This window comes from Callithrix jacchus, chromosome 11, assembly GCF_049354715.1.
Source record: "Callithrix jacchus isolate 240 chromosome 11, calJac240_pri, whole genome shotgun sequence".
Taxonomy (NCBI): Eukaryota; Metazoa; Chordata; class Mammalia; order Primates; family Cebidae; genus Callithrix; species Callithrix jacchus.
Genome location: NC_133512.1, coordinates 126,136,349 through 126,159,165, shown reverse-complemented (window position 1 = coordinate 126,159,165; position 22,817 = coordinate 126,136,349). Strand labels below are relative to the sequence as shown.

At 35.6% G+C, this 22,817-nt stretch overlaps 1 protein-coding gene across 4 annotated transcripts in view; it reads left to right on the top strand.

Moving 5' to 3' along the window:
• Window positions 1-22,817, top strand: part of ING3 (inhibitor of growth family member 3) — a 29,974-nt gene extending 7,157 nt beyond the window's left edge. For 2 of the 4 annotated variants that reach the window (XM_009003185.5, XM_002752076.6), the window contains exons 5-12: window positions 10,488-10,584; window positions 12,371-12,442; window positions 13,216-13,335; window positions 13,621-13,778; window positions 14,966-15,159; window positions 16,301-16,493; window positions 18,781-18,819; window positions 20,352-22,817. In XM_009003185.5, coding sequence (XP_009001433.1) covers window positions 10,488-10,584; window positions 12,371-12,442; window positions 13,216-13,335; window positions 13,621-13,778; window positions 14,966-15,159; window positions 16,301-16,493; window positions 18,781-18,819; window positions 20,352-20,468 — 990 coding nt within the window. In that variant the 3' untranslated portion in view covers window positions 20,469-22,817. Of the gene's footprint in view, window positions 1-10,487; window positions 10,585-12,370; window positions 12,443-13,215; window positions 13,336-13,620; window positions 13,779-14,965; window positions 15,280-16,300; window positions 16,494-18,780; window positions 18,820-20,351 lie in introns of those variants that run through there. The other 2 variants (XR_013524309.1, XR_013524308.1) reach the window with 2 other exon arrangements.

Sequence of the window (22,817 nt, the reverse complement as noted above, 5' to 3'; positions counted from 1 at the left end):
CCATGCAGATGTGAGTTCAAACCATAGCTCAGCCATTTCACTGACAGCATGACTTTGGAAAAGTTATTTAATCTTGAACCTCAGTTTCCTGCTGTAAAACAGCAATATTAATTTATACCTTACTGGAGGGTTTGCATTAAAATACATATATTGCTCTTAGTTTGGCCGAGAGTAGCCATTTGCTCCTTCTTTAAGGACTTAGCCCATCTCATTTCCTGAACTGGAATTTTCCGTTTTCCTGAAGCCACTGCTTCCCTTTCAGCTCTGCCAAGTTGAAGCTGCTGTCTCTCACTCCCCTGGTATCTGAGGCTTCCTTTTGTCTTTTCCTCTTTTCTCTTCCCCACCCCTTCCTTTCTGTTTTCTCCTTTGCTCTACCCTCTTCCTTTTTTTTTTTGCTTTTCTTCTTTTTCCCTTACTCTCTCCCTCCCTTTCTTCTTAAATACTTTAATCCTACTTCAGGTGAACATTATATCCTTTATAAAGATCCCTTCTCTTTCAGACTTAGTGATAATCATCTCCGTTATCCTCTACCTTTTATCATTGTAATTCAGTGGCTTCTAGGTCAGTCTCAGTCCTTGACTGAAAAACTGGCACCTTGTTCACAGTTCACTGTTGGAATTATCTTTTACTACCTAGTCATCTACTTCTTTGACTTTTGCAAACTACTAATCCACTTCAGTTGCCACAGACTGAACCTGATCCTCACTTGGAATTGCCCACCCTCTGAGACACTTCTTGTGTCTACACTTTGTTTCCTTCTATTTTATCAGCCCTTTTCTATTAAATCAAGAGACTGGTTGAGCTCTTGATCTTCTTTTCTTACCGGTACCTTCCATGTTGTTGCTGCCTTAAGGCATGTTTTTACTTGCTGCATGTTCGCTTTATCACTTTTGCCTTCTCTTTTTAATCTTTAGCCTCCTTTCTTTCTATTGGCTTCTGTACCACAGCATTTAACATCCTCAGGTCTTCCTCATATTTAAAAAAAAACCCGGACAATTAAATATAAATCCTGTCGTGACCATGACTCTGCTTTAGCCAGTGTAGTCTTTCTTGAGTTTCTCATTCAGACTCGTTGACACTCCCTTACCTGCATTTTATTCCTAAATTTATGTCAATTGGGGTTCTATTTACCAATCCTCTGAAGCTTCATTTGATGACTTCTTTTTTTTTTTTTTTTTTGAGATGGAGTTTCACTCTCGTTACCCAGGCTGGAGTGCAATGGCACAATCTTGGCTCACCGCAACCTCCGCCTCCTGGCTTCAGGCAATTCTCCTGCCTCAGCCTCCCGAGTAGCTGGGATTACAGGTGTGTGCCACCACGCCCAGCTAATTTTTGTATTTTTAGTAGAGATGGGGTTTCACCATGTTGGCCAGGATGGTCTCGATCTCTGGACCTTGTGATCCACCCTCCTCGGCCTCCCAACGTGCTGGGATTACAGGCGTGAGCCACCGCACCCAGCCTTGATAGCTAAATCCATCTGACAACTTCAATTCCTTGTAACTGACCCTGTGGAGACATTTAATGCTCATTGCCATTCGTTTTGTTTTGCCATTCTTGATCATGTATTACTATGTGACTGATCTAGATGCTCCCACCTTTGTGGCCTTTCTCAGACTCCTTCTTGGGTATAGCTTATAATGTTGGTGTTCCTCAGGGTTTTGTCCTTGACCTATGTGGTTTCTTACTCTTCAAGTGGTTCTCACATGAAGGTGATTCTCTTCCTTTTTTCAACCCGCCAAGAAGGCCGGAAAGACCAAATGCCACACAGTAAAGACCTGTTCTGTCAAATGCCAGTTCTATCCCGGACCTTTTCACACCACCCAAGTTGAGAAACAGTACTCTGTTACCTTTCCATGTGTTCTCATACTGTTAACAATTATACTTTAATTATTCCTCAAGCCCAAGCTGTTTTTTTGAGTGTTTTCATCTTATCTGAGTATTCCCAGTTCCTAGAACTTAGTGTTTTAAGATTTAAAGAATCTTTTTCTTCTCTAACTACCCCCCCTTGCCCCCCCACCACCTTTTTGTTTCTAAATCTCAGATGAACCACTGACCTTGTAGGCATTCAGATTGGGTACTGAAAGTCACCCCATATTCCTTGTCACTAACTTCCCCACATTTATTTTGATGATGTGTTGTTCATTTTACTTTATAAATGCCTCTAATTGTCTCTTCTTCACCATTCTTTAGCCTGCTGTAGTTCAAGTACTTAAAAAAAAGAAATATAATTATAGACAATAAATGTACATGTCCTAAGTGTACAGTTCACTTTTTGACAGCTGTATACAGTCTTGTAACCAACATCCCAATCAAGATATAGAACATTCCCTTATGTCATCTTCTAGTGCGTATCTCCTCAAATACTCTTCATCTCTCACCCAGACAACTATAGTCGCTTTTCTAAATGGTTTTTCTGCCTTTAATTTATTACTGTTTTCCTAAACTACACATGTAAGCATGCCGTCTCCTTGTTTGATTCTTTTTTTTTTTTTTTTTTTTAAACAAAGCCTTGCTCTGTTAGCCAGGCTGAAGTATAGTGGTACGATCTCAGGTCATTGCAACCTCATCCTCCCAGGCTCAAACAATTCTCCCACCTCAGCCTCCCAGGTAACTGGTACTACAGACATATGCCACTATGCCTGGCTAATTTTTGTATTTTTTGTAGAGATGAGGTCTCCCTGTGTTGTTCAGGCTGGTCTTGAACTCCTGGGCTCAAGTGTTCCATCTACATTGGCCTCCCAAAGTGTTGGGTTCACAGGTTTGAGCCACTGCGCCCAGCCTGAAATTCTTAAACGCTTTGCTACTGACTTGTTTTATGATGCCATGCAGTCTTTGTTGTCCTCGGTCCCTCCCCACCATCCACGTGCCCGATCCACAGTAGACATACTGTGTATGCATGACTCTCCCTAACTGGAATGACTCTCTTCTTCCTGTTTGCTTGGTAAACCTTGCCATGTCCTCCACCATCCTACCCATGCCTCTCTATTGTCTTAATAACTTTGATATTTGTATCATTTACATCTAGGAGAAGAGATGTGACAGCTTATAACAGGAAAGGCATATGAGAGTGGTTTTTATAAATACATTTATTTATCCCTCATGTAAAATACCTGTTGGAGGAGGCATTGTATGGCCACCTCAACAAAATCAGTGTCCCAGGCTACTTCTCATCTGTTCCACCAGACATTCTGGGCAGGAAGAAGAAGACTTGCAGTAGGAGATTACTCAGAAGGGCACATTTTGTAGTTCAGTCAACTCTTTTAAAGAGTCTTCTTGGAAATCTTACTAACTGCCATCTTATATCTTACTGGCTCCTGGTTGCATGGCCACCCCGGATATGTGGGGTTCCATCAGAAAGAAGGGGAGAATAGATACCATGCAGGTAATTAGCAGTTTGTGCTTTACCCTAGCCTCAGTCATGTCAGCCTCCAAATCACTTTTATTCACATGATGTTATTATTGAACAAATAATATTGTAATTACATATTTACCTTTGCTTTTGTGTTTGTCTTCCCTAGTGTAAATGTCAGGAACTATGTATTTTTATTTTAATATCTTCACAACCTAGCATAGCTATTCTTTAATCAATATTTGCTGAGGAAAAATCACCTGAATATGTTAATAGAGAAGAAAAAGCACTAATATGACCCACAAGTTAGGAGTCTTGGTTAGAGAGTTTAATGGTGTCATTGTTGGTGTAGATTTATTTTAGTTGGGAGGCATTTTCTCTCAGGGTACCAGAATATGCTGATTGGTTCAGTTTTGATGGACAGACAAGGATACTGCAGTATACAAATAGCTGCTTCCAGGTGTGACTTCAAGAAGTAATACAATTCAGATGAGTTTAGTTTCCTTTATAGCATCACTTTAGGAGATGAAACACTCGATCTTATGATCCTTTTCTTTGCTCCAGTCTTTTTGGTATCCCTCTTACTAAATTGCTCTCATAATTTTGTTACTATCTTCAATTTGGATAGATTTCCTTTTCTGATATATACGTTCATTTTGAAGTTCTTGTAAAACAAGATTTGCAGATGAGCATTCAGTGAAAGGGAATATTTTTTACAATAAAAAACTCATAGTAATATGTATGTTTAGAGCATTTTAACTAAAAATATCTTCAACTTACAATAATACTTTTTCTTCCTGTTTTGAATTTGTTTTTAAAGACCCCTTCCTTGAACAACAAAACAGATATATTAAATAGTGCAGTGAACATTACTATTCAAAGTAATGAAAATATTGGGCTTCCAGTTAAGATGTTCCCCCCAAAATCTTATTTATTTGTTTATTTATTTTTTCGAGACTGAGTTTCGCTCTTGTAACCCAGGTTTGAGTGCAATGGCACAATCTCGGTTCACTGCTACCTCTGCCTCCTGGGTTCAAGCGATTCTCCTGCCTCAGCCTCCCGAGTAGCTGGGATTACAGATGTGTGCCATGATGCCTGGCTAATTTTTGTTATTTAGTAGGGACGGGGTTTCACCATGTTGGCCGGGCTGGTCTCGAACTCCTGACCCCAGGTGTTCTACTCACCTCGGCCTTCAAAAGTGCTGGGATTACAGGCATAAGCCACTGTGCCTGGTCATATTATTGCTAAAAAATCAAAAATATTAGCTCTCCTGACCAGGGGGTGTGAGGGTAAGTGAAGTTTTTGGTCATTCTGTACCCTGAGAGCCTGACATAGTAAAATAAGTTAATAATGAAGAGAAGGACAAAGGTTTTCGAGATAATCTAATCCAGTGTCTTCCAAACGTTAGTCATCTCTTTCCTGCCTTCAAGATTTTTACAATACCTACATACTAAGTAAAGTTTTAGGTGAACTATACTTAAGAGGAAAACTTACTAATTCGATATTACAAATATAAGTAAAACACTGGTATCACTTATGAATAAATAATTACCAAAATGTCAAAAACAATTATGTACCTTCTTGGAAAACTTGTGGTTTGTGTAGTGCATATCACCACAATGTCTTATAATATTTGAGCACTTTATGCCTGAGGGTAAGAAATTTACCTTATTACCCTTATACATAATTATAGCCAAATATAAGGGAATTATTGACATGTTCAATTGAGAGGTCACTAAATGGAGTTAACCTGTCAAATTAGTTAATCTCCCTGACTAACAATAGTAAACATCCAATGAAAATTGATAAATAATAAAATTACATTCCTATAAAATTTAACATTTGAGAACTGAGACTGCTAGTATGCTTTAAAGGGGAGTGGATGGGACATTATGTAAGTGTAAAACTACAGTAAATTCGGTTCTGAGATCATTTACCCAGAAAACAGTGGTACTCATATTTGGACAACTTTATATAGTGGGAGAGTATAACTTTCATTCATTTAGCAAGTGTCTATAGAACTCCGTATGAGCAGTCACAGGTAGTAGTAGATGGGCAATGACACAGACAGACAATGTCTAGGTAAACTGGTTTGTTTGTTTGTTTGTTTGTTCATTTTTGACATGGAATTTCATTCTTGTTACCCAGGCTGGAGTACAGTGGCACGATCTTGTCTCACTGCAACCTCTATCTCCTGGGTTCAGGTGATTCTCATGCCTCAGCCTCCTGAGGAGCTGAGATTATAGACTTGCACCACCATGCCTGGCTAATTTTTGTATTTTTAGTAGAGAGAGGATTTCACCATGTTGGCCAGGCTGGTCTCCAAATCCTGACTTCAGGTGATCCATCCACCTCGGCCTCCCAAGTACTGGGATTACAGGCGTGAGCCACCACGCCCGGCCTGGGCAAACTGTTAAACAAAGGCTGTTTTAGATTTTCACAAGTATCCAGGAGGAAATAAACATGGTGGAAAGAAGAGAGGAAGGGGGAGAGAGAGGGAGAAAAGTGAATAACTGGCAAAAGCTGTTAAGAATTTAGTCTAAGGAGATGGCATTTGAGGTTGTACTTGGAAAGTGAGAAAGAACCAGCTGTTGGAAAAGCTAAGGGAAGAATGTTTCAGGCACATGGTATAACAAGGGCAAAGTCTGAGGTGGAAAAGACTTGCATAATGAATGAAGAAAGAGGTTGGGGTGGTCGGTCTGTGGTCTGCAATGGGAAAGGAGCAGCATGAAAGGAAGCAGGCAGGAGCTAACACGTGGGGGCCTTGTGAGCCAGTGTAGGAGGAGAGTAATTCTTAGTCTAAAGCAGTGAAAGCCAGTGAAGTACTTTAAACAGAGGCTCAGAATAGACCTTAAAGGAGATTTTATGTATGTATGCCTCTGCTTAAACATTATATTATGGTAATTTTAAATAAGCATGTACTTTTACAAAATTTATGGTACATCACATTAGTATGTAATTGTATTTGATTTTATCTCTCAGTGTTTTATATGGCATTGCATTTCATTATATTTTTTTCATTGAAATCTTTTATTTATTTTTAAATTAATAGTAAACTTTTTTTTTTCTATGACCATCACTGCTCTGGTGACCTCATTTATTAAGGAATAAACCAAACTAGATATTATCAACAAATGAACAAATTTGTTTTAGGGGTCCCATAGAACAAACTGACAGTTTATTTCAATAGCCGTTTTAGTGAAATTTGACTAACACACACACACAAAATCTATCCGGTTAAAATAATTTTCTTCTAGAATCCTGATACTCATAAATAGTCGTTAAACACTTATTTGTGTTTCTCAGCCAGATGTCACTGTCATAAGGATGTATTAGATTGCCATACCTAATAAAGTTGATTTATACATACCCTGATAAAATTTGAGCTTTTAGTTACTGCTTGAATGATTTTAGCAGTCTCTTGCAGTGCTCAATACCCTTGAACTTACTTCTTTTTTTTAATATCCTGGCCTGTTCCTGAGATGATGCACATTTTACCTATAAATTTGAGAGTTTTCATCTGATACTCTAATTAAGGAAATATATTATGTGAGTTTGACCTTTTGATTTCTCTCCTGTCCTAATTGTCTTTCAGGAAGATGATTAGACCAAGTTCTATGCTAAGCCCTCTCAAGTATTTGTTTCAGCATAAGGATAGGCCACATTTTAATCTTGTTTAAAAGTAATTTAGAGATATAAAGAATCATTTTCATGACCTATCATCTGAGAAATACTTTGCCATCATGGTTCCTTTTTCTTCCCCAATTTACCCTCCTTACTTGCTATTACCAGACCTTTTCATGGATATCAATTTATCTTATTGCTGTTGATTTCAACTTAGAATGTAACAGACCTAATTGCCTATTCTGAAAGGGCAAGCTAGACATCTAAATTTTAGAAATTGATTGTATTTGAAACAGTAGATCATGCAGAGCTTTTTAAAAAAAGCTGTATTTAGTTTTGTTTAGGTCCATTAGTTATACAGTTTAAAATATGAATATTGGAAAACCAGATAGTCAAAAAAGAAAGAGTCAAATATTACAACTCCATGCAAATATTATAGGATGAAGGTTTTTATGTTTGTTTTGTGCAGAGGGGCCAAGTATGACTTTTCGCTATGATCATGAGTATGTTAGCAAGTAATATTGTTAACAAGTAATATTTCCTTTGTCTTTAAAGAGGCCAGAAGAATAATAGGAGTTTAAACTTAAAGCTGTTATGATTTGGAGTTATAGAAAATGATTTGGGGTCATAGGGCAAGGTGACATTAACTGGGAAAAAAATAAATCATTAGACTTTGTTAGCCCTGTGTTAGGAATCCATGGCTAATGGAAAATCTTTCAATTGGATCGGTACCCTCTTGACTATTGTAAATCGGTCTTATGAAACCAGGTGTTTGTGGAGGGTTGAGGTAACTTAGGTCCTTGCTTTGCTTGATTCCTGTGAGGACAACATGGTAATCAGCTAGAAGAGGTGCTTTAACCATTCAGAATCATGTAGGTTGAGGGATTGCACATGATGGATTTTAGGCAAGGTCACAGCTCTTACTATGGTTGTTTAATATTGTTTAAATATCCTAGTGCTTTATTGCTTAAGTACATTCTTGTGGTCAATTTACTTTCCATTTATTTCATTTAGTACAGCAGTGGTAAATAGAAGAAAAATAATTCTCATTGCCTAATAATAGCTTATAATATTAATCAGTTCATAATCTCTTTTACATATGAGGAAGTGAGAATGATTGGAAGCCATCTTATAAAGCTACCTACCACAAGGGGTTAAGGCTTTTCTTTGTTTATTTTAACTATGAATTTGGTTTTTAGAGTTATTAACCCTTTAGGTTCTAGTACCTTTTCTGAGCTATCTGGTATTGAAAGTCTCATCATTATTTTTCACATTGTCATATGTAGTGAACTTTATCAATAATATATTTAATAAAATGGAGCAATCCTTAAATGCAGAGGTGAAGTGAGTTAAGGTAATGTGTATGGTATGAAAAAGAAAGGTCTTCATCTCACCCTAATACTACCCCTCAACCTAGATTCTAACATTCTTGCTCTCTATGCTTTATATATATATTACATGTTATGTCATACTTTTTCTCTAAGCCTACTGATTGTCTTTCTGTCTCTATACATTTTTATTGTGATTGCTTTTTTCTTCTATTTGAATATAGTCCATCTTCACTGTCTAATTCATACCTCCTTTGTGTCTTACCAGTGTTGTATTTTCTTATGTACAACTTCTGACCCTGTTTGAACTGTTGCTTATTTGTGACATCTAGACTGTACTTTTTATCTTTTATTATATTAAAAATCATATGTAATTCTTGATTTTTCAACTAAACTCTTAATTCCTATGAAGGCAATGATTCTCTTCCATTCTTCATATATCTTTCATTTAATCCAGCACCAAGCACATAATAGCTCATTATTTATTATTGGTATAATTGTAGGTATTAAAAGCAGTGGAGTGTTTTCATTGCATTAGTAGTCTTGGAACTTAAATATGAATAATTTTTCTGATTTCCCTTGAGATTAAATTTTGACAATGAAAGAGGTATGCTTGAATAACAGACGTCTGTGTTCACACTATTATTGGAAGGGAGGTTCCATTAAAGGATGCTCACTTACCTGCAGATTCTTTGAATAGGAGCAAGGTATTCACAATATGTGATGTTACAGGTTTTTAAATATCCTAGAACTCTGAAAAGTAATGTGTGTGTAAAGGTAGAGGGAAAACTGGCTTTCAATTACTGAAAAAGTACAAACCAAGACCCTAATGATTGTTGTTAATATATAAAATACAAATAATAGGACAATATTATACTTTTTATACTTGAGCTATATTATTCTGAAGAATTAAGAAAAAAAAACCAGTTGGTTCCTGCATGCAAAAACTTCAGAGGTCAATGTCAGGTAAATGGCAAAGCACAATTCGTTCCAGATAGATTTGGTTTCTGTAATGCTTTAACTATATGACTTTGGGCATGTTACTTAAGTAACCCCTCTGAGTTTCTTTACCTGTAAAGTGAAGACAGTAATAACCAAAAAGATCAGATCGAGGGATAGAAAAGAGAGGTCATCTGATGTGCCAAGCACATTACCTGCCCTTCATAGGCATCTAACCCATGCACATTGTGTTTTGCTGCCTTTCTCCCCTTCTTCCTCATGTTAGTTACACATTATTTAATTCTAAGCCTCACTTAAAATGTTGCCCTGATATAGTATCATAGCACATTTTGATATCTGTAGGAAAGTTACTTCTAATTCTAGCAGTAATCCAGTGGGAAATTAGACTTTGGATGTTGTCAATAATGTGACATGAATATTTTTCAAAGAATTTATGTGTTTTTTTGTTTCACTTCAAAGTAGTAAGTTTGAAAAAGTATTGAAAAATATTTAATATTAAGCTTAAAAATGCATTGACATTTATTGTTAGTTTGAGCTGTCCTATAATTTTCTCCAATTAGTCAAAAGATCTCTCAGTGAGAAATAAAATTTTGCCAACTTAACTAGGGAAGTAGTATTATAAATAAAATAATTTTAACCAGACCTTTTGAGGAATGGAATTTTCTGATTAAAAACCCCTTTTGTTACTCTTCATGTAAATGTTTACAAGCATAATGGTTCACTTTCATGCCTAAGAGAAATAGATGTGTAGAAAACAGGAGCTTCTTTATAGACTAAGGATCTTTCATCATTCTAAATAATAGGTTTTATCATATGACAGTGTGGATGATGGCCTTATAAGTAGGAGGAGATTAGGCTTTAAGTAATAACAGGGCATACATTATGAAAAGTAAGCAGCCTCCACTCCCTCCTCCCATCTCTAACCCCTAATCTCAGTTTTTCTCTAATTTTCATGTCCTTACTTCTGAAAATGGAGTATAGAATATTTCCTAACAAGTTGAGAGTCCGGGTCTTAGAACTTAAAAATATTAAAGGAGACTTGGGAGATTACTAGCGTAGCACCCTCATTTTATAGATTAAAAACCTCTGAGGCATAGGTTAATTGACTTGCTTAAAGATACTAAGCAGATTCACTAAAAGAAACAAAGATTTAGGTTTCCTCATTAAACTGACACTTTAACAGTGTCCCAAATTTTGGTGGTTATCTTTGATCTTCTTTGAAACAGGTAGATCGACACTTGAGAAAGCTGGATCAGGAACTGGCTAAGTTTAAAATGGAGCTGGAAGCTGATAATGCTGGAATTACAGAAATATTAGAGAGGCGTAAGTAAAATTTACAGTTTTCCATCAATATTGGACAGTACATGTGCAAATCACTGAGAAGACGTTTGTCCCACAGAGGCTTTTCAAATCCTGCCCTTAAGTGAATGGTGGCATCTAGGCCAGATAGCTTGGACCCTAGCAGCTGGAAATGTTTGGGTCATGGATACTGAGAGAGATAATATAGGATACCATCCACTCACTTTTTATGAAATAGCATATTAAATCATTTTTATATCCTCATATCCTAGTAAGTTGAGTGGTAAGAACAAAAATTTAGAGAAACATAACCGTCGGGAGACAAATTATCTATCTTGCATTAAATGTGTTGACTTTACCCTGCCTCTTTATATACTTAAGCTTTGAGGAAGGTGGTTAGTTTCTCTTCATAAGAATTACTTTATGGCTTTTCCTTAACTGTATATACTGAAAAAGATCCAACTTGGTTTCATAACACTACCTCTTTTTCTTAAGGAAGTGTTTCCTTCTTTCGCTTATCAGCAAGAAACCATTTAAATATTTCTTTGCAAGGCTCTATTTGATCTCCTGCTATAACTTAACCCTGTCACTTCTTTTGGGAGGTATGACCTCCCAAAAATGGAAGCATGAACACTGGTTCCTTAACTAATTTAGCATTTCTTCTAACCTAAATAGGTAACGTACATAAAAGCAGTTAGTGTGGTACTAGGTGTAGAGTAGGCACTCACTAGATGTTAACTGAACCAAATTAGTATTATGGCTAATTTCTACTAGAGTTTAATTAAAACTTACAAACATATTTTTTCTTGGTGCATTTCAATAGCAGGAATACGTACCTGTTTCTACACACAGAGGAAAGGTTTCTTTATAGTGCCAATCTATGTATCTCTGTATAGTCACCATAAGTCAGCTAGGGAAGCCAATCACAAGTCTGTCTTGATATCCATAGTTCCATGTTTGTGTTCAAAAGTAGATCCATCACTTTAGATAACCATCCTATTTATTTGTGATACTTTTCTTCTTGAGGAACCCTATCTGAAGATTTAATAAGTATTTTGAGACAAAACTTAAAATTCTTTAGCTGCTTTGATTTTCTTTAAAATGCCGATGATAGCTGTGAGTAATGATAATTCATGCCTATTCAGTACTGCAGGAAGGTTAATAAAGCATCCTCTCTAAGGACACAGACATATGAAGCAAAATTGGATCAAGTTATAAAAAGTGCTCCACCCTGTGCCCTGCCATAATTTCATCTCAAGGGATCAAAAAATAAACCCAGAAAATTTCATTAGAGTTATTTTTAAGCTTGGTGTTATTCTTCTCACTTTTGCAAGCAAAATCCCTAACTACTTTTATGAAGTCTTTATTATCATAATGGCATTTTAATAATCAAATAATTTTTTTCATATAGTAATGTCCCCCATTACATAGAACTTTAGAATCTCCCTTTAAAAGGTCTTCAATTCAGTAAAACTAGGTTGGCTCTTACCAGTAATGAGATTACAATGTCCATTCATCCATTTATATGCACCCACTGTGGTAAATTCCCTAATTAGACACAAGTATGCCTTGAGCCATTTTGTACTTAAGATAAATATTGGGAAAAGAACTTATTGTTTAGAGAGAGGATAACTCAGTGTGGGATGGACAGTGGTGATCCTTTAACATGTCTGGCTAAAATGATACAGGCATATGCATCAGAACTTGCTAGTCCTCCTCTGGGTAAGGGAACTCATTGCCTGTAGTAGACTAACATGTGAAGTTCTGTGGTGACATTTAATAGTGGTGTATCTCTGTGCCTCTCTTTTAGGATCTTTGGAATTAGATACTCCTTCACAGCCAGTGAACAATCACCATGCTCATTCACATACTCCAGTGGAAAGTAAGTTTGGTGTAGTACAGCTAAGTTTTGAAAAACAATTAAAACCTTATTATATCACTTGTATATTCTCTTTTTTTTAACTTTATTCAACCAATTGAGGAAGAAATCCCTTCCTTTTTTTTTTTCATTGCAAGTACTGCAGACTATCTTTTTCCTTGTGGAAAGCTTATATGATTCAGAAATGAGTGTTCTGTTTTCTCTTAAATGTTCTCTCTTAAAGGGAGAATGTATGGTACTAATAGCATATATTCCTTCCCTACGCATACCTGATTCTCCTTAGGGAGCTTTACAATTGAGCCAGACAATAAACTGTTCTGTAATAGGCCCTTTTCTTTTTCATCCTTGCTTCTCCAGTGCTTAACCTAATGTTTGGCATGTAATTAAGTCTGAATGGCTACTAAGTTAGTGAGTGGATGAATTGTTAGATGACGGGCTGGCTAGTTGATATAGGAAAGGATAGTTGACTGAAAACTTTTCTAAGTGGTAAATAATGCTTTGAAAACAAAATTTTCCTCATATTGTATGGGAGGCCATGGTGCATGTTGGGTTATCTTTAGTACTTTGGTACTGAAGTTTTTTAAATGGCAGAGAAGTCTACTCTTAATAAACATGTAACACAGAGTTCTGCTTGCCCTGCCTTCTGAGGAAACATCATGTTCTGTATTTTAGAGGAACCCAGATCATACTGTTCCACGTTGTAACTGGATAGAAGTATTATATCTTGTCCATAGTTCTCTAAAGTTTAAAAACACGTGAATTCTTTATTTATTTAGAAAGGAAATATAATCCAACTTCTCACCATACAACAACAGATCATATTCCTGAAAAGAAGTTTAAATCTGAAGCTCTTCTATCCACCCTTACATCAGATGCCTCTAAGGAAAATACGCTAGGTAAGTTAATTTTCTTAAATATGATTGCTTTGTTCGTGTTGGAATACGGGGAAATAAAACCTTTCAGGATTGATGAATCATACAGTATCTTTACCTGGTTAAACTATACATATGGAGAAAGAAGAAAAAAGACAACAAGATACATTATTCAGTTGACTTAATGTGCAGTGACATGAAAAATTTTGATTTAATGGTTGTTTATCTGTGCTGGGAAATAATGTATTTTAAACTCACTCACATTATGTTCTCTGCAATGATTTTTCTTTCTCTTTTACGCCTACACAGGTTGTCGAAATAATAATTCCACTGCCTCTTCTAACAGTAACTATAATGTGAATTCCTCCCAACCTCTGCCATCCTATAACATTGGCTCGTTACCTTCAGGCACTGGTGCAGGGGCAATTACCATGGCAGCCGCTCAAGCAGTTCAGGCTACAGCTCAGGTAAAAAGTAAAGTGTTTAGAGACAACATATTACATTTTTTTTGGATCATTGGAAACCTAATAGAAATAACTGGATGTTGTAGGCTGGGCATGGTGGCTCATGCCTGTAATCCCAGCACTTTGGGAGGCCAAGGTGGGTGGATCACCTGAGGTCAGAAGTTCGAGACCAGCCTTGCCAACATGGCGAAACCCCGTCTCTGCTAAAAAATACAAAAATTAGCTGGGCGTGGTGGTGGGTGCATATAATCCCAGCTACTCTGGAGGCTGAGGCAGGGGAATCACTTGCACCAGGAGGCAGAGGTTGCAGTGAGCCAAGACTGTGCCATTGCATTCCAGCCTGGGCGATAGAGCAAAACTGTCTCAAAAAAAGAAAGAAATAACTGATGTAAACAAATAGTTTTCTGACATTGTATAATTTCATTTTTAAGTTATAGTTTTATGGTATCTGATACTTCATTTAATGAAATAACATGTAGGAATTACCCGACTGATAATGAAAAGTATAAAATAGGTTTATCATGCAGATTATATGCAGACCCTTCTCACAATAACTGCTCATGTTGCCCGTGTTCTTGACTGCAGTCCACAGCACATGCTAACACAGTGCTTCATTCTTTCTGCCAGTTCCAAGGCTTCCTCTGTAGCCTTGGACTTAGGTCATCTTGAGTTTGTTCACTTCTGTATAGTTTGTCTGTATTTCAAATGAAGAAGTTGCGCATCCCATGGTTTATATTCTAACTGTGTAAACTCTTATTATAAATCTATACATAAAAAAGCTTGGGCCGGGCGCCTCACGCCTGTAATCCCAGCACTTTGGGAGGCTGAGGCAGGTGGATCACTTGAAGTCAGGAGTTCAAAACTAGCCTGACCAACATGGTGATACCTCGTCTCTACTAAAAATATAAAAAAATTAGCCAGGCGTGGTGGTGGGCACCTGTAATCCCAGCTACTTGGGAGACTATGGCAGGAGAATCTCTTGAATGTGGGAGGTAGAGGTTGCAGTGAGCCTGTGACAGATCGAAACTTTGTCTCAAAAAGAAAGCTTAAATTCCAGTGATGAAAATAACAGTTGAAACAATATCCATTAATACTGGGTAAACCAAAATAAAACTATAATTTGTAAAACTTGAAAAAGAAAAATCTACATATTTACATATATTAATACTATCAATCAATGTCTATTTAAGATGAAGGAGGGGCGAAGAACGTCAAGTTTAAAAGCCAGTTATGAAGCATTTAAGAATAATGACTTTCAGCTGGGAAAAGAATTCTCAGTGGCCAGGGAAACAGCTGTCTATTCGTCATCGTCCGCACTTATGACGACATTAACACAGAATGCCAGTTCAGCAGCAGCTGACTCACGGAGTGGTCGGAAGAGCAAGTAAGTTTTATTGTTACAGTAGCCCCACCGCTTTGCTGAGTACTTGGTCTGCTTGATACCTCAGCCAGGCCTGTCTGTGTTAAAGGCAGGATATAATGGATAAAAATGAACCTCGCAAAGGTGAGGAGACATGCAGTTTTCATTTATACTGCCATACTTTGAAGGGATAAAATCTTTAAAAAAGTGTTACAGTTGTTTTTAATTTTTCTACAGTCTTAAGTTTGTTAATACATGACTTCTATTTATCTTCTTTGATTCATTAAGTAATTTTATGTAACTGCTTTTCATTTATTGCCCTTTATTTTGCCATATGTTTTAAGGTAAATTAATGCATGAAATGTAAATTATATCCTGGTGATTTTTTTAAAAAACAGGATTTTTCATTTTGTTTAATAGCAAACAAGGCATCTTAATTCTTAGGCTTGGGTCCCAAAAATTGGTGGTATGAAAATATCCCTAGATTTTATATATGATACTTGGGATGATTTTGTAGGCTTTAGATATGAAAACTTAATAGCACTTATCACTGTCTATCCCAGATAACTGTGTGTTTATACATAATGAAAGTTAAAATGCTAGCCAAAATAATTAGTTACATAGTATTTATGTTATCTGTATTTTTAAATATGTTACATTTTCTGTGAAGGAATCCCTAAAAGAACGGTCAATATGAAATAGCCACAACAGAAGTGTCAAGCATCTTAAAAATTAATTTATCTTAATGGCACAAGTTTAATGTGATTTCTTATGATAAAGTTTAGAATTTAAATAATGTATGGCTTAGTGGCAAATTACTTGTAAATTTTTACACTCTTGGTTCCCTGCCATACATGTGGTAGGTATTCACACATCAGTTGATGGTTATAACCACTTTCATCAAATGTTTTTGTGTATTTGTGCTTTAGGTTTTGATGCAGAATATTCAGTTTACTTAAAAATACAAATAATGTCGGCAAAGTAGCCATAACTTGTATTCTTCAAAGTGCTACCTACAGTTTAAGTCACTGGTAAACCCAAATTACTTTAACTTAGATTTTAATTTATACATTTGTTGTCATTTCATTTTATACCATTCATCTAGGAGTTATTCTCTGGTAACTTCTAGATCGTGTGCAAATAAAACTTACACTGTTTTTTTCAGAAACAACAACAAGTCTTCAAGCCAGCAGTCATCATCTTCCTCCTCCTCTTCTTCCTTGTCATCGTGTTCTTCATCATCAACTGTCGTACAAGAAATCTCTCAACAAACAACTGTAGTGCCAGAATCTGATTCAAACAGTCAGGTTGATTGGACTTACGACCCAAATGAACCTCGATACTGCATTTGTAATCAGGTAAAAGTCTGGAATATGTATAAAAGAAAAATTTGAATAAACTAGAAGAAAGAGAACTATTTCATTTTGAAGCCCTTTTTAAAATTCACTTAAAATACCCTTGCTTTATTTGGATACTTTTCTCCCACTTCGTACAGAAGTGACATTTACTGTAAATATTGAGTATAAAGAAAACTGTTAGCCGTAATCTCAGCCCTCAGATATAACCTGTAACTAAACATTTTTGATGTACCACCACGTGCGCATTGGCTTCCTTAATAAAATACAACAGACTGGGTGGCATAAACAATAAAAAATTATTTTCTCACAGGTATGAAGGCCGGAAAGTCCAAGATCAAGGTGTCCACTGATTCAGTTCTGGAGGAGGGCTCTCTTCCTAGATGCAGACTGCTGCCTTCTCACTGAGCCCTCACATGTTAGAGGGAGAAAGTGTGCTCTGGTGTCTCTTCTTAAAGGGCACCGGCCTTGTCAGAGTAGGGCTGCACTCTATGACCTTATTTAACCTCTGCCATCTCCTCATAGGTGCTGTGTTGAATTACAGTCACTTTGGGGGCTTCAACATTGAGACATAAGCATGCATTTTGTAACACGTGTCTTTGCAGATATGCACACATGTGTGGGTTTAAGTTTTTCAGTAGGAACCATGGTGTATACTTTCCTGTTACTGGCTTTTTTTTCTAAATCAGCTATATTGAACATGATTTTTCTTTAAGATCATATTTTTAATCTTCACATAGTTATCTCTTATACCATGCACTATAGTTTATTTAACCAATACCTAGCTATAGATTATTGTATTGGTATTAATTTGTTTGAAATTAGGAATAATATTACAATAGGCATTTCTTAAATGTAATCCATTATATAATATACATCTAATTTCTTGGTTAATCTTTTAGAAATAAAATTAGACTGTAAATATTTGACAGACTACCAAAACATATTTTCTAGAAATTTATTACCAAAAATTAATGAACATACCTGTTTGCTAAACCCTGTCCAACACTGGATATTGTTTTCTTTTAAAACCAAGTACCAATTTAATAGTTTTATATCATGATTGTTTTAATACACACTGCTATTAAAGTTGGACATTTTTTGACCATTTTTGTTTCTTACATTATGAATTGACTCCTAATGGTGTTAGCTGAATTTTGTGTTGTTTTTGTTATGTACCTTAAATGTTTCCTTGATTTAGTTTTTTTATAATTCTAAAATTTTATATAGTTGTGACTATTAATCTTTTTCTTTGTGAAGCAAGCCGTGAATTTTATATACTTAGAAGGGCTTCGTCTTTTGCTTTTCTTTCCACAAAAATTTGTCTTGTATAATATTTTCTCCTTGTTTTTTGTATGGTTTTGTCTAGTTCCTTACGTGCTTCAGTTTCTTCGCATTTAAATCTTAGTCTATTAGCATATTATTGTGTCTTACATTGTGAGTTGCCAATCTGATTTTTTAAAATTGTAACAATTTGTTAGGCGTTCTACTATCACCTGATAATCATTTTTCAGTTCAAATGATTAAGGAAAGCATATCCTGTATCCTGGCAATGAAAGTAGATTACTTGCAAAACAACAAAATCGGACTGAAGCTTGAGTTTTCCTCTGTAACGCTAAAAATCTCAAAGGTGATGCAATGTCTGTAGAGCTTTCAGGGAAAAATAAAGAGCACCCCAAAACTTGATATTCAAAGAAATTATTTCTATGCATAAGACCATGTAAATATATTTTCACTTATGCAGAGAATCAAAAAGTATGCTATCTAGTTAATCCTGTCTGAAAAATTATTCGGTCCACAGAAAACTTCAGTGAACTCAGGAATTAGGAAGTTATACCCTAAAGTGCTGGTGATAAACAGCAAAAAAAAAAAAATGAGAAAGGACATAAAATAGATAAGTTTAGAAATTTCAAGGACGTGGGCTATTAATTGCAAAAATATAAATGATCTAATGTGACTCAAGAAGTAAAAACTTTCAGTAAATAAATAATCAAGAAAGAAACTTAAAATTTTTGCAATAAGAACTACCCAGAAAGATGACTGTTTCGTCCAGGTGGTTTATATCACAAGTTCTTCTAGACATCTGAAGGGCAGATATTCCTGTGCATTTCCTCCCAACCTTGACCCCACCCCCAAATGAGTATTTAAGGAAAAAACTATTACACCTTGATTCTCAATGTAATTGTATATTCAGTGTATTTCCTTCTATTTTCCAACAGTATCATAAACGGTTAATTGAGACTTAGGTGTTTGTTACATAGTCATAATACATTTAATTTTTTTTAACTAGGTATCTTATGGTGAGATGGTGGGATGTGACAACCAAGATGTAAGTATTAAATTTTTCTATATAGGAATGAAAAAAAAAATCACAGGCTGTTATTACTTGAATATTTGTCTTATTTGCTGTATGGCTTGGTCTAAGAAAACAGGTTTGCAGTTATATTCATTATGTTATGCTAATGCTAGAATATGCCTCTTCAAAATAGGGCAGTGTGCCTTAATGTGTTACCTATTTTAATTTTTAAAGCGAATTTTATGGTTTTATATACATATTGTTTGTCTCATAAGTGTTACGTTGCATGAAAATTATAAATACCTTCTTTCCCTTTGCTAAAAAATACTGTTTACTGGACTCCAATTCATTTATCACGTTGAAAACAATGGAATTTTAAAACAATTCATTCTTTTAGGCTGTACCGTGCTAAAGCAGAGGGTAGGATAATTGACGATCTAATGTGAGATTATCTTCCTCTCATGAGTATAATATTTTTTACTGTACTGTGCAATTGTCAGTTGATAAGAGCCACCTCTGATACAAAAAATAAAGGAGATTTGAAAGGAGTCTCCTGGGTTTTAGGAGACTTAATTTTGGTTAGAGATACAAGTGCTTTATTGAATACTGAGAATACTGTTGTCTGGTAATTTCGGCTCCCTCCTTATTTTCATACAGCTCAGTTCCCTTTTCTTCCACTTTCACTCCAGAGAGGTAACAGAGCCCTGAAATTTTACAGAAGTACTAATTAGTAGTGACAGGATCCTAAGATTAACAAGAGTTTTAAATTTGTAAAACAATCTGAAGATTGAGGGGGTTGGCTAGGTGCATTAAAACTTTCCTTAGACTTCATAGGGTCACAGCAACATGCTTGCACAGATGGGGACAGACCCTCCATTTCCCTATCTAGAATGCCTTGTAGGCTGTTTGTGGTTATGCGAAAACAGTATTGCCCAACCACTGCAAGAACATCACTATAAACTCTTCTGGGGCAGTTAGTGAAAATGGCGATTGAGATTTCTGTGATTAGCAGCATCATGCTTCTCTGATTCTAAGACTTCCCATGAAAGGGTAAAACTGCTTAATACATTTCAAAGAGGAATACTTTTTCTCTACCTTTCTAGGAATAGAAACACCCAGGTAGGAAATCCAGGGCATAAGACATAAATTAATGCCTTTAATTACAATCAACTTATTCCACTTTATGAGAGAGCAAATAAGGCTGAATATTAAATAAAATCTTAAGATATATTTACCTTCTACATAGAAGACTTATCTCACTTCTTTTTGCCCTCGGAAGTTGAAAATTAGTGAATTTTCATTCATTATTTAGGATTATAGGACTAGATTACATGGACCTCAGGGTTTTTGAAGATGCGTAATTTTTCTGTGCCTCCATTTTTTCATCCATGAGGCTTATTGCTTAGACTAAATGATGTCTAAATGATCTAGATCTAAAAATTCTGATGTCACACATCTAGTTATTATTAAATTAAATGGATTATTCAGTCCCCTGAGTATATTTTAATATACTCTCTTGTCTTTAGAAGTACTGAAAACTTGTTTCTTGCAATTGTGCTTTCTAGTGCCCTATAGAATGGTTCCATTATGGCTGTGTTGGATTGACAGAAGCACCAAAAGGCAAATGGTACTGTCCACAGTGCACTGCTGCAATGAAGAGAAGAGGCAGCAGACACAAATAAAGATGGTTCTTTTGTTTGAGGAAGAAATAAACTTCAGCTGAACATTTTATATAGGACTTTAAAAAGAAGAAAAGAGAAAAAAGAATGCATTTCCAGGCAACCACTTAAAGGATTTACATAGACAATCCTATAAGATCTTGAACTTGAATTTTATGGGTTGTATTTTAATAATGTAAGTAAATTATTTATGCACTCCTGGCGTGCTATGAATATTATTCCAGTTAGCCTTGGATTATTTCAGTGGCCAGCATATGCAGACATTTGTACTCCTCAACCATTTTCTCAAAGTAATGGGCATTCTATAATTTAGACTTCAAGGAATTCCAATGATGAAGATTTTAAGGAAAGTATTTTATATTCCACAGGTATATTCTGCTGCATGTACTGTACTCCAGAGCTGTTATGTAACACTGTATATAAATGATTACAAAAAAAAGTCAGTGCTTCTAAAAAGAATTTAAAATAATGGTTTTTAAAATGCCTTTATAATAAGCTTTGTTTCTTTGTGAAACTAATTCAGCAGGCTGAAGGAAATGGTTCATGTGATAAAGTGGGCTGGTGTCCTCTAGAGTACCTGGGTACATAAACAGAAACTCCTGTAGTTCAAAGGAATTTGTGCCATTAGTCTTTCTATGTTTCTGCATCCAGATAGAGTGCAGTTCATGAGGGCGGGGGTGGGGGACTAAAAGGGGAAAGGGTGTTAAAGTGATACATTTTTATACCAAATGTGTTTATTTTTTTGTGCAAGTAATCCTTAAAATTGCAATTGTATTAGGTGTTAAAATAAAGTTTTTAAAAAATTACTTGTATTTATACTTTACATACTTAATGAAAATTTCTGAATTCCAATTAACTTTCAACTTTCATAATCTAAAAAGAATCAGAGACCCGGGACACAGAATACTGTGTAATCTGTGATGTCTTTAATCATGTTTGGAATTTGTGACATGAGAATACAGGAAAGACATTTTTCATGTACATTTGAAATGCCAGTGTATTTTTTTAGAACATCTTTCTGGCTTTTCCTCGGGTCTAAGAGACATGAAAGAAGTTTAAGTACGGCAGTTAAATAATGGTTATGGGTGATTTGACTGGAGGCAATGTAGTCAAATAGAGTAAAGAGACCCCCCCGGTTGGGAGCTTAAAATTCAGCTATTTTTGATTCTAATACATACTGGTATGACAGTTAATTCAAATTTTGTATTGCTTTGGGCCTTATTATGCCAGGGTGATGCTGACTATAGAATAGGTCTTATTCTATAGGTGCTATTTAAATTATAAATTTGCATAGTGGAGGTTTTATTTAAAGTATAATATTGAGTCTAGTCGATAGAAAAATCCTTAACTTTTAAGATAGTTGTTATGTCATATTGTAATGAGTATTGAAACTTACTAGTTCCATCAGACTTCTGCTTTAATTAAACCACTTATGAGCCTCTTAGAACTTATTCAGGAAACAGTATAAAATCTATGCAATGCTACCCAAAAAGTGTGAGGTAGATAGGGGATGTCAGAGGTTTCCTCAAGCCTTGAGATTCCATGATTCTGAGCTGTCACACTGATTTTATAACTCTGACAGACCCGTAAATAAGTTAGGTTCATTTGTGGGTACGCATGATTTCATAATATCATGATTATGATTTCATGATACTCAGTATTTTCATGAAGATTTATAACCCTTTAAGAAGTGATAATGTAGTATTTAATTAGTTTATCAAAGTATATTACCTGGAGATGCTCAAGTATATGATTTACATCCTCTATATATTATGACTATTCCAAAATCACTTATTTTATAGAATTAGTCAAAGGGAAAAGCCTTATGTACAGCCTTATTTGAAGAGAAAGTTCTTTGTATGAGTCAGGAACATCCTGTTTTCCAGCTGCTACATCACCTTTCAGTGTGTGAATTCCAGTCCTTACCAAATCACTCAGAAAGCACTTTGAAAAGTTTTAAACTCAAACATTGAATATTTTACAAAGCATGTGTAAAGAAATAAACAGAATGTGGTGCAGGTATTTAGTAAAGGGTAGAACCTGTTAATATTTGAGACATATAATTGGCCCAAACATGGAACTACCTAACCCCTCCCCGAAAATGTGGCCAACTATTCATATTCTTTATGACATTGACACCCAGGGGCATAGTAAGTATTTTTGGTATTATAAAATACACATTCAAAATCTCTGTTGTACAAAACTTATGTAACAGTTGGTGGAACAAAATTTTCAAATGTGGGTTCGCAGTTCGTAGGTGGTGAAAATTGAGGCCTTACTGCTGTGGAGTGTATATCAAAATGTTCATGGAGACACATTTGAAGCAATAAATGGCTTAATTAAATGCCAAAA